This window comes from Rhagoletis pomonella, unplaced genomic scaffold (genome assembly GCF_013731165.1).
Source record: "Rhagoletis pomonella isolate Grant_MI unplaced genomic scaffold, Rhpom_1.0 Rhpom_scaffold_04798, whole genome shotgun sequence".
Lineage (NCBI taxonomy): Eukaryota > Metazoa > Arthropoda > Insecta > Diptera > Tephritidae > Rhagoletis > Rhagoletis pomonella.
Window position 1 is genome coordinate 1 of NW_023463346.1, and position 14,378 is coordinate 14,378.

Here is a 14,378-nt window from a genome sequence, read left to right on the forward strand (position 1 = left end):
ATTTCGGGTCTTTGGGTCCAAATGGGTGACCCGATCTACAAAAAAATTACATAGGTACACATGTAGTCAAGGATCTAAGCTTTATTCTAAAACAACACTTTAAAATTTCTGAGCATTAATTTATTAGTAAATTTGGTTTGGAATATGCACGTTTTGGATGTCGTGGCTGGAGTTAACATTTTCCTGTTGAACTGCGCTCTTATTAATGTGTGTGGTATCAAGTGCCCCGCCACCAGGGTTGCCACTTTGGTAAATTGTTACCAAAATTGGTAGAAAAAATTTGGGTTGGTAAAAAGGTAAATTTTTTCTCATTTAGGTAGATTTTTGATGAACTTTCCGTTCCCGATTTATTGTTCGTAGTTATCTTTAAATATATTATAAATTTCTTTGCATTACATACGTATAAATGTATATCTATATAAGGCGAACATATCGCGCTCCATTCAAAACTAATTTTACTGTAATCCCGAGGAACTTTTGATTGCCCAAATATTTTATATGATTATTTAAATATATAGAAAAAATTTACAGGTATGTAATTACGCACCATGATTGTTCGCAACAAGAATTAAATCAACGCCATTTTTTATCAATGGAAAAAAATAAAAAAAATCAATGAGAATTTTAAGCAGCACATTTTTGGCTATACTCAAATAGTATTTGCTTTAAAACTCCATACCTCAAATTGTTCTAAAAATTCTGAGTAAAAAATTCGAAATTTAGACCAAAATTTTTGGAATTTTTCTATATGTTGTATATAGTTTGAATCCTCGATTTTTATGGATTTAGTTAAAGCAGCAAACAATTTTTACTCGAAAAATATTGCGAATATTAAAAAAAATCACTTTTTTGAGTCACTGTATTTGTCTATAATAACTCGAGTTGAAGTTTTTTCAAATAATAAAGTTTCATTGTTGCCTCTAGTTTCATCACTTCCGCTTTTGGTTGAAGGAAACTGAGAATATGCCAATAATACGACCCAAATACCTTATAATTAGTTAAATAAAACGTTCTTAAGATCAATTTTAATTCTTATTGAAATAACTAAAAATAAAAACTATAGTTTTAATTAAAATAAATAAAAAAATAATAAAACTATAGTTTTTATTAAAATAATTATAAAACAGTTATTGGTAGATATTTCCCACGTTTGGTAGATTTTTTTCAAGTCGATGGTAAATATTTTTTTTCGTCAGTGGCAACCCTGCCCGCCACCCGTCTCTAAGTGCTCATTTACACATGGCGATTTTTGTTGCCGCAACTCGACGTTTGTAGGAGAGAGCGTGACGAGGAATGGAGAGGGGCACCGAATTGCTCGTGCTCGGGCAACACGCTTTGTGCTCTCGTTCGTCTGTGTAAATTGAGTTAGCGATTCACAGCTGACAACAACAATTGCATACACAAAAATCGTCGTGTGTAAATGAAATGAGCAACACCAACAGGGAATGTGAAAAATCGCGTCGACAAAAGTTTCCGTGTATAAACGCAGTCTAATCACCGTCTAACACAAAAACAGTGGGCAATAACTAAAGAGCGAAACAAACCACACCAACAGCTTGTCAAGCATACTTCAAACCTACTTTTCCCGTTTCGCCATACATCATACAAACAAGGCTCGTTCATGCGGATAATTTTAATTTTCTTCCGGTGAAAATTTGCAAATGATGCCATCCATACCAAACACAAGCGGTTTGATCAAATTTCAACAGGACGGTCAAAAATAAAAAAAATTCAATTTTTGTTCAATTTCCCTCAAACAGCTTGTCAAACCCTAAAGCACCCCCTATACACCACACAACATGTTTGAGCTAAAGGGAATTTTCGCTATGTTTGACAAGACGCTTGTGCGGTGTTTTTCGCTCTTTAACATTACCAATACATGATTTTACAGTACACATTAAAATAAAATAATAAACCAATTCGTAACCGAGACTTTATGGGAACATTTAAACAATAAATTTTTTATAAAAATGTTTGCATAAAACTGCCCTTGAAGACTTCTTCTACTATATTGCAAATGCAACCCTGCCTATTTTTGCCAGTTCCTCCTTTCTCTACTATTCTCAATTTCAGCCAGCATGTTGTAGTTGTATTTTGTGTTTATTTGCAGTTTACGTTTTAGCCAATTGCGCAGGCGCACATTTTGCCCAATATTTTACACCAGTTTGTTTTCTTTTCCTCTTCCATGTTTCTGCTTTAATTTTTTTGTTTCAACTTTCACTTTGTTGTCGAATCCGCCGTGTGTGCACATTTGATATCGACTTGATTGTGGAATTCAATCAAACAAGGTCAACGGAAAAGAACTCCAAAAATAAGGCGTACGCGTTAAGAATATTAGAATTCTTACCAATTTTGTAGCGGCTAGTCCATAAACTATTTATTAAAAGTTGATGTGTGGATCTGCAAGAAGCCAAGTGTTTGCTTACAGGGAGTATTAAAATTAAATGTGCTTGTTGTTGCACTACCTCCAATTGGATTTATAGGAGCACACAATAAATCAGCAACAAGTGGTCGCGGTGGCACTTCGTAGTATTTGTTAATTGCATGAAGTCAACAGGTGTTTGTGAAATTGTAACACATCACAATGACCTCACGATATGAGCGTATCAAAGCTGAGTGTGTCGCGCGCAAAGTCCTGTGGGAGGACCCAGATTTCGCAGCTGTGCAATCATCAGTTTTCTATTACCAAACTCCACCATTCACTTTCCAGTGGCGCCGCATTGCAGAGTTCGCCGATGCACAGCAGGCGTGCTTTGTAAATGAAGGTGAGAACTTTGACGTCATTCCTGGAAAAATGGGCGATCGTTGGTTGGTGTCATGCCTGGGCGTGTTGCATTCGCTACGCAATCTATTCTACCGCGTGGTGCCTGCAGATCAAAGTCTAGACAAAGCAAACGGTGTTTTTCGCTTTCGACTTTGGTGGTGCGGCGAGTGGGTGGAAGTGCTTGTGGACGATCGCCTGCCCACAATAAATGGTCGTCTCGCATTTTTGCAGCCACAAGCCTCGCATTGTTATTGGGCTTCACTGCTGGAAAAGGCTATTGCCAAATTGCATGGATCTTATGAAGCACTAAAATATGGCACACGTTCCGATGGTCTCAGTGATCTGCTTGGTGGTGTAGTCGAGTGCATACCCCTTAAAACGGGCACCAATGCTACAGATATGCTGAGACCGCAGCAACTGAAATCACATCTGGAAACCACCTGCATTGTTACTTGCATTGTTGCTGCTGGCGGCGCTGCTGCTGGACAGCACAAAAATACATCTGAGCGACTAGCGAATGGCATTACGTTCAATGTCAACTACAGGTGAGTGAGCGAGTGCGTAGGCGGACTTGTATTGCCGTACTAATACGTATCGTACAATTTAGTGCACACCAATAGAATTGCTAAAACCGTTTCTTGAAATCATTGATATATATTTATTTTTGTTTTGGGCAGACTTTCGTCTCTGGACAAAGTGGAAACGCTGTTGGGAGATGCAGTGCAGTTGGTGCGTTTGAAAGATCCACTTTCCTGCAACGCTTTCGATAACAATGCTACATTTGAAGGCGACTGGTCAGCAATGTCTCCATCGTGGGAGCGTGTTTCGGTGCAAGAACGTGACCGCCTCTTTGGCCAACTCGACGTTGGTGAATTCTGGATGTCTTTCCTTGAATTCACACAGACGTACACCAGCCTCGAATGCATCTATCTTGACGCCGATACAGCCAAAGACGAGCTCACATTACAAGATCGACCAAAGCGTTGGCAAATGAAAATGTTCCAGGGCCAATGGAAGCGTGGTGTCACAGCAGGTGGTTGCCGAAATCATGAATCATTTCACATAAATCCACAACTACTGTTGAATATTCAAGAAAAGCAGGAAATTGTGGTGGCTTTAAATCAACACACAGCTGTTGAACCAAAAGTCATAGGATTTTCAATGTACAAATTAAGTGGTGCAGCGAATGGCGGCAAGGGAAAGTTCAGCGAATGCCTGCCCAAAGAGTTCTTCAAAACCCAGGTTAGCTTCCTGAACTCCGATTACGGCAACACAAGGCACGTCAGCTATCGCTGTCAGCTGGAAGTAGGCCAATATGTGCTCATGCCAACCACATACGAGCCTGGCGAAGAGTCTAGCTTCACTGTACGCTTCTTGGGTACTGCTCCTTTGCGTCTATCGCTGCTTGAAACACAAACCATGATGCTACTAGACCCCTTCCCAGCACTCAAGAACGAAGTTGAAACAACTAAAATCAAAAATGTATGCCAATATGAGCCAGTGTTCATGCAGCTGGCAGACGAGAATAAAACAATCAACTGTTTTGAACTACACGAACTGCTGGAGGCGTGTTTGCCCAACGATTACATCAAAGGTTGTGCCAACATCGATATCTGTCGTCAGGTGATTGCATTGCAAGACAAGACTGGCACCGGTCGCATCAACTTCCTGCAATTCAAAACGTTTATGGTAAATTTGAAATCATGGCAAGGTGTATTTAAAATTTACACAAAGGAAAAGGCGGGTGTTTTACGTGCCGAAAGATTGCGTGATGCGCTCTATGATGTCGGATTCCAGTTAAGCACCGAGATTATGAACTGTCTGATGCAACGCTATATTCGGAAAGATGGCACTTTGCGATTGAGTGATTTCGCCTCGGCAGTGCTGCATTTGACTGCCGCATTCGACTACTTTCAACGCAAGGACCATAATCAAGATAATGTTATCGAAATTGAAATGTCCGATTGGATAAAGTGTGTGCTAAGATGCTAACTGATATGGGGAAAGAAAAAGTCGTCGTTACTAGTTCGTATTTTATGTTACAAACTTTTCTGCGCTAGTGCCTTTTTGAGCTTAGTTCAATTTTAAAGTGCAATTCTTATTCTTAGGTCTATAAAATTGTTATAGTTATTGAATGATTTTACTCGTGGAACTCATAAACCTACAAGAACTTAAAACAATTCGAATATTCGAAAGGCAGTATATGTACATATGTTCAAAGCTGATGATGAAGCGGTTGATACTTTTTAGATTTGAAGAACTAGTGAAATTTTCCGGGATATGTTGATAATCTTCTCATGATTTCTAGACTGCAGAACTTAAATGAAAACAATCTTATATCGGAAGAAGTCACGAAATTAAATTATTTAATTGTTTTGCCTGAGTTTTCCAAATTATGTATATATTAGCAGTTCTACGAAGTTTAGGAGCTTGTTTCAATTTATACTTTGAGTATTCTTACCCCAAGGACAATCAGACCAAGCAAATTGTTGTTAATTCATTTTTATATGTTTGCACACACGCACATACTTAAATTTCATCTTTAGAACATATTTTTAAGCAAGACAAAATCTCATTTTGTTCATTGTAAAAATTTACAATATTAAATATATACATATATATCTATGTAAGCATTTGTACATTGCAGTTGTAAGCTTCATCCACATTATTTTAAATTAATATAATTTTATATGTACCTTCCCATCTTCAACGGCATCCACATTCCTTGGCGACAATTTGCGAGAAACGCATCAAATTTACGCTATCCTCATTAACGGAATAGAGTATTGATATAGAGGCCAGCTTAATCGGCACACAACATGGTTTGGGTAGATTTGGTCGCTTCAGATGCATCAATGTCTGTACAATTGCATGATTAGTAGCATTATTCATGGGCGTACCCAAGGGGAAATTGCATTCACCCAAGCAAAAGTAAGCTTCGAAAGTCTTTGGAGCAATAACGGATTTCTCCATGCCCAAGTATTTAAAATCCAATGTAAAATTGCGGCGCTCACAAGCTTTTGGTTGCTCGTAGATTGCCTCCGGATGTGTAAAACGCGACATTGATGGCGGCGGTTTATGTCCAAAGGCGTCAACATGACGCTCTCGACGTGTATGTTGTTTTGTGGAACGCTTTTTCATTTTCGTCATCAAATCGGGACCATTGAAGTAACCTATTATGAAGGGCTGCAAACCAAGGCTATCAGATTGCGTATGCGCTGGTACTAATCCCACATCAGCCGCTGATGCGGATGCAGCTGCTCCCACAAGCGGCGAATGCAATGTGACGCCAACAAGTACTTCATTGCCATAAAGCGTCTGCTGCAGTGTACGGAAATGTAGCCAATTGTTGAATAAATGGGTTACATTCAATTCCAGCCATCCTCTGAAGTCAGTGCTGGCGTTTATAGCGGCAACGGCAAGCAAATATTGACCAACTGGCTGGTATAGAGAAATGGTAAAGTTACGTTGTTGCGACGCCAGCGCACTCATGCCGTGCCTGCCTACTTGGGGATCTTGATATAAACGTACTGCTGCGTGGATTAACTCCAAATCGGATGGTATATCGTTTAAATTAAAATTGAGTAGCATATCACCGGAGAGTGCCGAATTTGTTGTGAAAGGTGTGGCTGTAGGAAAACGAGAAGGTAAATCAGTTTGGAAAAAATAAATTTGCAACAAAGATACACTTACGTCTACTAGCAAATGTGATTATGTTGTTGCTGAGTTCTATCTCTCTACGATCAAAAGCTGTTATAAAGTTTTCATCAGCAACTGCACGTCGGTGTCTCGTCTGTTGCTCGACTTCGGGCGAATCTCCTTGATCACTTATTTCTTTGTAAACCTCAAGCAAAAATTTTGTGGCTGAATTACTGTAATTTGGAAAGTAAATTATAATTAAATGTACATCAAATAACCACGAAATTGTCCTAACAACTCACCTCAGCGATGGCTGCCTTTTGAGTCGTGCACTAGCCGGACTTAAACCTAATAAATCCGCCAGTTGTATCATTTCCTCATCTGAATGGCCACTCTGCGCAATTACGAAAGATCGCCAGCACAAAAATATTAACATCATACAAAAACTAAACACTTGGTGAAACATATTTTTAAAATATGTTTTGTTATTACTACACTTCGAAAACAAATGAACCTTCTGTAAAGGACTTCTGCTTATATACCGAAATTGTTAAATGATGGCAGGTAAAAGCAACTCTTTAAACGTGATTTACGCTCGTTATAATAATAACAGGTAGCAAATGAGTTTGTATAACATGCGAAGTTTTAAAAAAGATTATCTTTTAAAGCTTGAATGTGTAATCGTGGTTTATGCCGAATTTCCACTAGCCATTAAAATGACAAAAAGTGTATGCCTTTTAAAAAATGCCATGTGGAAATGAACTTAATGACCATTTCTTTAATGTAATGACACGATTTTTTTAACGCCCGACTTTGTCATTTGCCATTTTTTCCATTTAATACCGAGTGAAAATCCAGCATTATTCGGGAAAAATTACTAAAAACCTTCGTAACATTTTTAATTAACCTGCTATTTTCAAAAACTTTCTGGAATGTTCTATACTCCATCGTAAGAATTAAAAAAAAAAATGAATAGAGTTAAAATTAAATTAGTACAAATATAATTAACAAATATTTGCATGAGTAATAGCTTTAACCTAGAACGGTTTTAAACAAAAACATTTACTTCACTACATTGGATACCTTAAAGAAGCAGCGCGAAGGAACTCAAACATCTGCTAGTGGCATTATATAAAACTGTACATACACCTCCGCCTGTTCTTCGGATTGCATCATGAAATGCATTTCCAATAAACCGCTTGAGTCTGTTTTTATTGCTACCTTAGTGGCGGCCGCCAAAGCTTTATGAGTCAGACGTATCTCAGTATTACGATAACATGCCGATGTAGTCTCCCGACAATTGAATAACATCATCATATCACTAGTTTTGGCTACTTCAACAAACGTCTCGGTTTTCACCACACCTAATGTTTCGATTTTAAAATGTGGTTGTCGTGGCGATAAAGTAATTCTCAACTCGTCTGCTGCTTTATTTAACTCTTGAAAGAGATGCGCTAACGACGGGCCCCTCACAAAGACGACATTCAAACTAGAACTGTTCTCGTCAAGATTGTAATCGATTACATCATCAACGTTGGTTGTTTTGATGGAGCATTCTGCAGAAATATCAGCTTCGTCGTTGGGTCGCAGCACTAGCACAAGTGGTGCTCCATGACCTTTGTAGAACATTTTTAAGCTGCAAGGAACGCCAGCAAAGAGACCCAAACACTCGGATATGATATTCATGTTTATGCCAAAAGTCACCATATCTACAACGTGAAATTCAGCAAAGCACGAAGCGGTCATATACAAATTGGCTTGTACACATTGGCCTTCTTCTACTGTGACACGTACGCCGTCTTCACTAATTTGGAATTTTCCATTCTGTTCGAGAAAATATTGCATATACTGCATTTGTAATTCAAGTACATTTGGATACTTACATTTTCAAAATTCAATGATTTAATGCCTGTATAGAAAGTCTTGATCTGATCCAAACGTGCCACGAATTTAAAATTCGAGTACTGCCGTTGTGTTAACATCCTTATATTCTTTAAGATGCCTTTCTCATAAAGAGTTTTTGAATGTTGCATTCGATTATTGTCAATCCGTGCTATCTTCTGCGTGTATCTCTATAAAACTGCTATGCATTCGTTCTTGTAGACTCTTAAATTGTTGCTCAGACACTGACTCCACTTTGAAAGTTGATGGAGATGGGTGCAACAACTGTGCCAGACGCAATGCCAAAACGTGTGCACAAGTAATTATTCTTTCTAATTTTTCACTGTGAGAAGTTTGGCTCGCTGTTTGCAATTCGTCTGGTAATCCCAACACACCCACTTTGAATTGAGTACAAGTACAGTAGTTGACGCGTGGAAACAACCAAATTGAGCTCTTGCACTGTTGACGCCTTATTTGTATTTCCGCAAGCTCACTATTTTCATATGTGTATATTTGAATACTTTGCTCGTCCAAAATGCTCAAAGCTTCAACAAGAATATCTCCCAAAAGTGATTTGAGTTGCAGGAATAGGTGGTTCAGTAGTGCTTCCAAATCTATATCAATTAAAGGATGTTATTTAGGGTTTTTAGAACCGCTGGAAACCTACTTGAATCTTCATCTAAATCAGCCAAATTACGCTCGTACTCCAGCAGTGCGTCATCGACTAGTTTGGCAAGTATTCGTTTGGCTGCTCGTAAATCGTTGGATTCCAATTGCATTTGGGAACAATTTAAACCGCAAGTACTTCTTACGTTTTAGTTAACCTGGAGATATATATATAAAGAAGATTTTAAAATTTATTCACAAAAATATTTTCAAACAAATACGCGGCAAAACAAAGGAGAAGAAAAGATGACGTTTACATTTTTCCTTTGATATCTTTCGTAAACATTAGACATACAGGGTTGCAAGCACGCTAAGATTTTAAGTACAAATATCGATACTAATTCGTGATTGTAAGAAAGAAATGCTATCGATAATTAAAAAATGTTCGTACCGTCGAGAAGCCCAATAATCAGAAATTACGGTCTTTCTCAACAAACATTTAGGTTTCAGGTCAACTTGAGGTTAATTTGTTTCTCAACGGTACCTCAAATGGAGGATCTTAGCGTTCTCAACAAAAAGGGCATTTCTTTGTACGAAAATAAGACTGTTTCTCAATTTAAAAATATACTAGTTCTCAACTTGATCTCCAATTTGATTCTCCAATTGGTCTCAAACATATCATTGAATACTAAAATTTAAATAGTAAAACAACATTTACCTTTTTGACTGAAACGACTTACATAGCAGAATATAAATATAACTTTTTTATTTTATTAGTCCGTTTCTGTTATGTAGTTAATCAATATCGTATAACAATTGTGTTGTGTTGTGTTGTATTGTGTTGTGTTGTGTTGTGTTGTATTGTGTTGTGTTATCTTATGTTATTTTATGTCATGTTATGTTGTCCAAAACCACGGTGTAGTTTATTTAGTAGGCCTTGTATGCGATTATTTCGGGCTACCAATTTTTTCCGTAGTCGTAATGACAATTTCAGGTCCATTCAATAAATTTTCCAGTAAATACTTGCAGAGAGGCCGTACAAGAAAAATAGAGAGTAAAATAGAGAGGAGGAGAAAATTATCAGCTGGTAAAAACTTACAACTTAGTTATTTTCACACTTTCTGATGGTTAAGTTTCATCGCGCAATTTTCTTTTTCTTGGGAGTAATTCCAATCGTCATAAAAATCAAAAAAAAAACATATATATTAGATTTCAATTGTTCATCTATATTCTCATTTCACTAATTTTGTTTTATCAAATTATCCTCTAAACCACTTTGTTTACATTTGAATTTGAAACATAGCCATATTTTTTAACACCTGCAAATTCCTGCTAGTAAAGTTTTTACTTGCAAGAATTAGATGCGTTCCAGATGCTTCACAATTTGCAGGTTTTACAGGATTTGCTTTTTTGAGCGGATTGTTACGTCCTCTCTCTTGCAATTTTTTGGGTTATTGCATTTCCAGTAAAAACTTGCAAGTACTGGTAAAAATTCTTCAATTCTTTTTTTTTTTTGATATTGAATGGACCTATCTGATCGGCGTAAGCTACTACCCTAACGCGCCTTATTTCTGCCTCTTTTAAGCAAGCTGTCAACGGAAATTTTCCATAGTAGAGGTGAGAGCACAGCCGCTTAGGTAGTCACCCTTACTGCATCCTTTTGACATAGGAGTGTCATAAGTAGTTCTGAGTTGATGACCCGATTTCGGAAGAGATTGTTAACCAACGCTGGCAGAGAGTTGCGGAGTTCGAGTTCCTGTAGAGCACCTTGTATATCCAAGAGAACAGATAACGAATATTTTGTTAAAAAATAGACCTCGCAAGTCCAATGCCAGCTACGCTGACCCCAGTATTTTTGCGGAAAGGTGTTTCTCGTAAAACTAGGGCTAGGGCGAATGAGGGCTATTTTTTTATGAAAAAATTACATCGACATCGACGTCGACAACCATAATAGGGCCGATTATTTGTGATTCACTTACTTTTCGATGTCAAATATAAGGTTCCCAATGCAATGCTCAAGTGCAGAAGGGTCTGTTTACACTTGGCATGAGTAAACCTGGGCGAACCTTATTAAAACGAGCAGTATTTGGTATTTTAATATACATTTTGGTATCTCGATTTAAGTACTAATTATTTATTTTTTCTTCATACTTAAATACGAGTACAAGTTTTATTTTAGTTCTGTGTGATATGTGCATACATATTTATTTTAAAATGCCTTTGGTTTTATTAAATACAATACTATGTCATTATTTTGCACTTGCTTGTACCAAGATATTATAAATTACGCACATGAAACTATTCTTAGTAGACGGTAAAAATTACTTAATTTCTATTAATTACAAAAATTAATACATCATATTAAGTATTTATATATATACTTTACACACAGCTTATTCTATGCTAAATCTCCTAAGTATTTGTGTTTTTGTTTTTTTTTGTTTTTATAGTTTATTGTATACATATATACTTAGTGTAAATTTAATTACTAATAGGTGGAAAGACGTAATCATCACTCAGACTGTTAATATCAACGTAAGCCGTGCGTGGGCTTAGAGCCTTGTAGAGCTCGGCAAAAGTTGGTCGCTCCTCTGGATTTTCATCCCAACATTGCGTCATAATAGCATAGACTTGATCAGTGCAAATTTCTGGCTTTTCCAGTCGTTTACCGGACACCAAATATGGAATCAGCTCATGATTGCTGATAGTAGGATATGGCGAAGCGCCCAAGGTGCCAATTTCCCATAAAACGACACCATATGCCCAGATGTCACTTTTGTTCGAGTACACATTGTCGCGAATTGCCTCAATTGAGAGCCAGCGTAAAGGTAGCTGCGGATGAGAGATTAGTTGGAGATTATATAGTACATATGCACTTACAAACATACATATAGGGTCCGTCAAAAGTTCCGGGATGGACGATTTTCTCAGAGGGATCTGACTTCGACCTTAATTTTGAAGGTTATTTCAGCGTAAACTGTGAATATTTCGATGGGGACCCCTATTTCTGAACTCGGAATGGGAAAGAGAGTGAAATTATACGTTCAGTTATGCCCTTACATTGGGGGCGCTAGATGACTCAAGCAAGCGCATATCTGATCGTATAATTTCAAGCACTTTCCGATTCCGAGGTTGCAAATAGGGGTTCTCATTTTAAATTTCAAAGTTGACCTTGAAATAACCTTCAAATCAAGGTCAAAGTCAGATCCAAGGTCACCGCGAAATCCATCGGACCCTGTGGACCCTGTACATGCATATATACATACGTTTTTGATAATTAAATACTGAACATGTTTTGATGATGAAACTGAACATGGATTTTAAGCCATAATTTATTTGATAATTTAAAAACTGCATATACATTTTAGGTCGTTTAAAAATTGGCATAATTTTTCCTCCCTTAAAAAGAGGGGAATATTTTTTGGTCACCCAAATTTCTGATCATTTGAGAACTGAATGTAAGCTTTTTGTGATTTAAAAGGGTGGAAATATTTGTTTGTCTTCTAAATACTGCACATAAATATACCAAGTGTAAGGGCTGTGAAAAAATATTTGTATTGCAAAAACTGGCCATCATTTCTTGGTCAGTTTTAAAAGGGCACTAAAAACTTGGCAACGATTTTTTCTGGGCATAATTTTGGCCATTCAAAAATTGGACAAACATATCTGGTCATTTGATTCTCATCCGAGGCTATGTTATCCTTTTTCTTTGGAGCCTGCTTTTACGTGGCGGGTCCCAATCCCAGCGCTCAACCCATTGCTGGGTGGGGGTGGTTTCGCAACCGCATACACGTTTATATAGCGAGCCGCTTGCACCAAGGCAGACACCCGCTTGCAGCCGCTCCTACTGGTGAGCAGACGCTACACACTTCAGTGAGCCCTTAAACCAAATAAGTCGGAGTGGCCCCACCGAAGATCCCTCTCTTTCTGCCGTGACCCAAGGCTCCACTCGGATTGGTTATCTCATCTCGCACATGGGTTGCTCAGCCGGGCAAGTGTAACTGCTCAGCCGGGCAACTGTAACTGTAACTGCTGTGTAATTTTTCGGCTACTTAAAAACTGGGGATTAACTTTGAGCAATTGAGAAATGCACCTAATTTTCTTACCACTTAAGGAATGGACATAAATGATTGTAAGCTTGGATGTATGAATGTGACACAAAATATGTATGAAATCTTAGATTTATAAAACGTTGACACAAAATACGAACGGAACTGCACAAGAAAAGCATTTACCGTTCAATAGTCGTTGTCTACTTTCTATCGGCCATTTTTCAAAAACGAAAGATTATAACACTAATAGGCTTATTAAAAAAAATAAAGTAGATTTAAAGAGCTTTGTAAAATGACGTTTTCATACATTTTTTAGTTTAAAAACCTTTTTTAAAGCTACTTTATTTTTTATGTATAGGGCCATAAATCTGTTGATTCATTTTTAAAATAACTAAAAACTTATGTCTAGTTATTAAAAGACCAAAACCCTTAATTAAAAATTTACACCCAGCTCTTAAATGACAAAAAATTATACTATGTCAAACTGAATTTTTTTACAGCTTTTAAATTAACAGTTTTTATAATGCCAAACAAATTTTCTTGTTTTTTAAATGACCAAATATTTGTGCTAATCTTTTATAGGGACCTTACATGGTCAAATTGACCATGACCTTCACGCGTCAAACAACCCATCAAATTTCAGTTTTTCGTTTTGGTTGAAGTTGACGAAAAGCTTGAGAAATTTTTGTATTCATTTATTAATACTAAAATTAAGTCGTATTCATTATGTCCAATTTATGAGCTGCCAAAAATGTATGTGCAGTTTTTAAATTACCAAAAACAATATAAATTAATGAGGTGCGCTAAATTTATGTCCAATTTTTAACTTTTAAATATTTACAAATTTATACTCAGTTTTTGGATAATAGAAAATGTACATACATATGTATTTCTTGATTTTAAATGTTATATTCACGTTTTATGTAATTAAAATTTGCGTTAAGTTTAGGACTGATTTATTAACAAATTTTAAATGACCACAGATTTATGGCTAGTTTTATAACGCCAAAAACATCATAGCTAGTTTTTAAATGATTAAAAAAAGATGTGCAGATTTTTAACTAAACCAAACCAACCATTAAACCAAAAGAAAATATGTCCAGTTAATGAGCAGCGAAGAATGTACGTTTATACAATTTTTAATCAACCGAAAAATCATGTCCATATATATAAAACTAAAAATTGTATGTGCAATTTTTACTTTCAAGCCTACGCGTTAGAATTTTTTCATAAAAATACATACCTTTCGAGTTTTCGTATTGGTATAAATACCATGGCGTGATAGACCGAAATCGGATATTTTCAAAGTTTTGTGATCATCTATCAGCACATTACGGGCAGCCAAATCCCTAAATGAGAGGGTTAATTAGTAAAAAAAAAAACAAATAGTGCAGCTGAGTTAACTTCCTCACCTATGCGTGATTTGCTGTTCTTCA

The 14,378-nt window shown here is 36.8% G+C and overlaps 4 protein-coding genes across 6 annotated transcripts; 1 reads left to right on the forward strand and 3 right to left on the reverse strand.

The window, feature by feature from the left end:
* The first annotated feature begins 2,089 nt into the window (after positions 1 to 2,089).
* LOC118754867 (calpain-C-like) lies at positions 2,090 to 5,149 on the forward strand. Its single transcript, XM_036489738.1, has 2 exons — positions 2,090 to 3,309; positions 3,442 to 5,149. Exons 1-2 carry the CDS (start codon positions 2,585 to 2,587, stop codon positions 4,754 to 4,756), a joined length of 2,040 nt encoding a protein of 679 aa, XP_036345631.1. The 5' UTR covers positions 2,090 to 2,584; the 3' UTR covers positions 4,757 to 5,149.
* Positions 5,150 to 5,252: 103 nt separating this feature from the next.
* LOC118754868 (protein screw-like) lies at positions 5,253 to 7,559 on the reverse strand. 3 transcript variants are annotated; one of them, XM_036489740.1, is made up of 4 exons: positions 7,487 to 7,557; positions 6,706 to 6,920; positions 6,458 to 6,636; positions 5,253 to 6,393 (listed from the first exon to the last, which is right to left on the reverse strand). In XM_036489740.1, the coding sequence occupies exons 2-4, from the start codon at positions 6,867 to 6,869 to the stop codon at positions 5,471 to 5,473; spliced, it is 1,266 nt and encodes a 421-aa protein (XP_036345633.1). In that variant the 5' UTR covers positions 6,870 to 6,920; positions 7,487 to 7,557; the 3' UTR covers positions 5,253 to 5,470. The 3 variants fall into 3 exon arrangements, with proteins under 3 accessions (XP_036345633.1, XP_036345634.1, XP_036345635.1); XM_036489741.1 differs by having other exon boundaries at positions 6,706 to 6,797; positions 7,487 to 7,541; XM_036489742.1 differs by lacking the exon at positions 6,706 to 6,920 and having other exon boundaries at positions 7,487 to 7,559.
* LOC118754869 (cell cycle checkpoint protein RAD1-like) lies at positions 6,967 to 9,197 on the reverse strand. Its single transcript, XM_036489743.1, has 3 exons — positions 8,952 to 9,197; positions 8,287 to 8,898; positions 6,967 to 8,227 (listed from the first exon to the last, which is right to left on the reverse strand). The coding sequence occupies exons 2-3, from the start codon at positions 8,434 to 8,436 to the stop codon at positions 7,511 to 7,513; spliced, it is 867 nt and encodes a 288-aa protein (XP_036345636.1). The 5' UTR covers positions 8,437 to 8,898; positions 8,952 to 9,197; the 3' UTR covers positions 6,967 to 7,510.
* A 2,174-nt stretch (positions 9,198 to 11,371) lies between these two features.
* LOC118754866 (tyrosine-protein kinase receptor Tie-1-like) lies at positions 11,372 to 14,291 on the reverse strand (the record flags this gene model as incomplete). The annotated part of the gene is made up of 2 exons (XM_036489737.1): positions 11,372 to 11,722; positions 14,186 to 14,291. Coding segments are annotated over 2 exons (457 nt in total), but the record flags the coding sequence as incomplete, so codon positions are not given.
* Between the last annotated feature and the right edge of the window lie 87 nt (positions 14,292 to 14,378).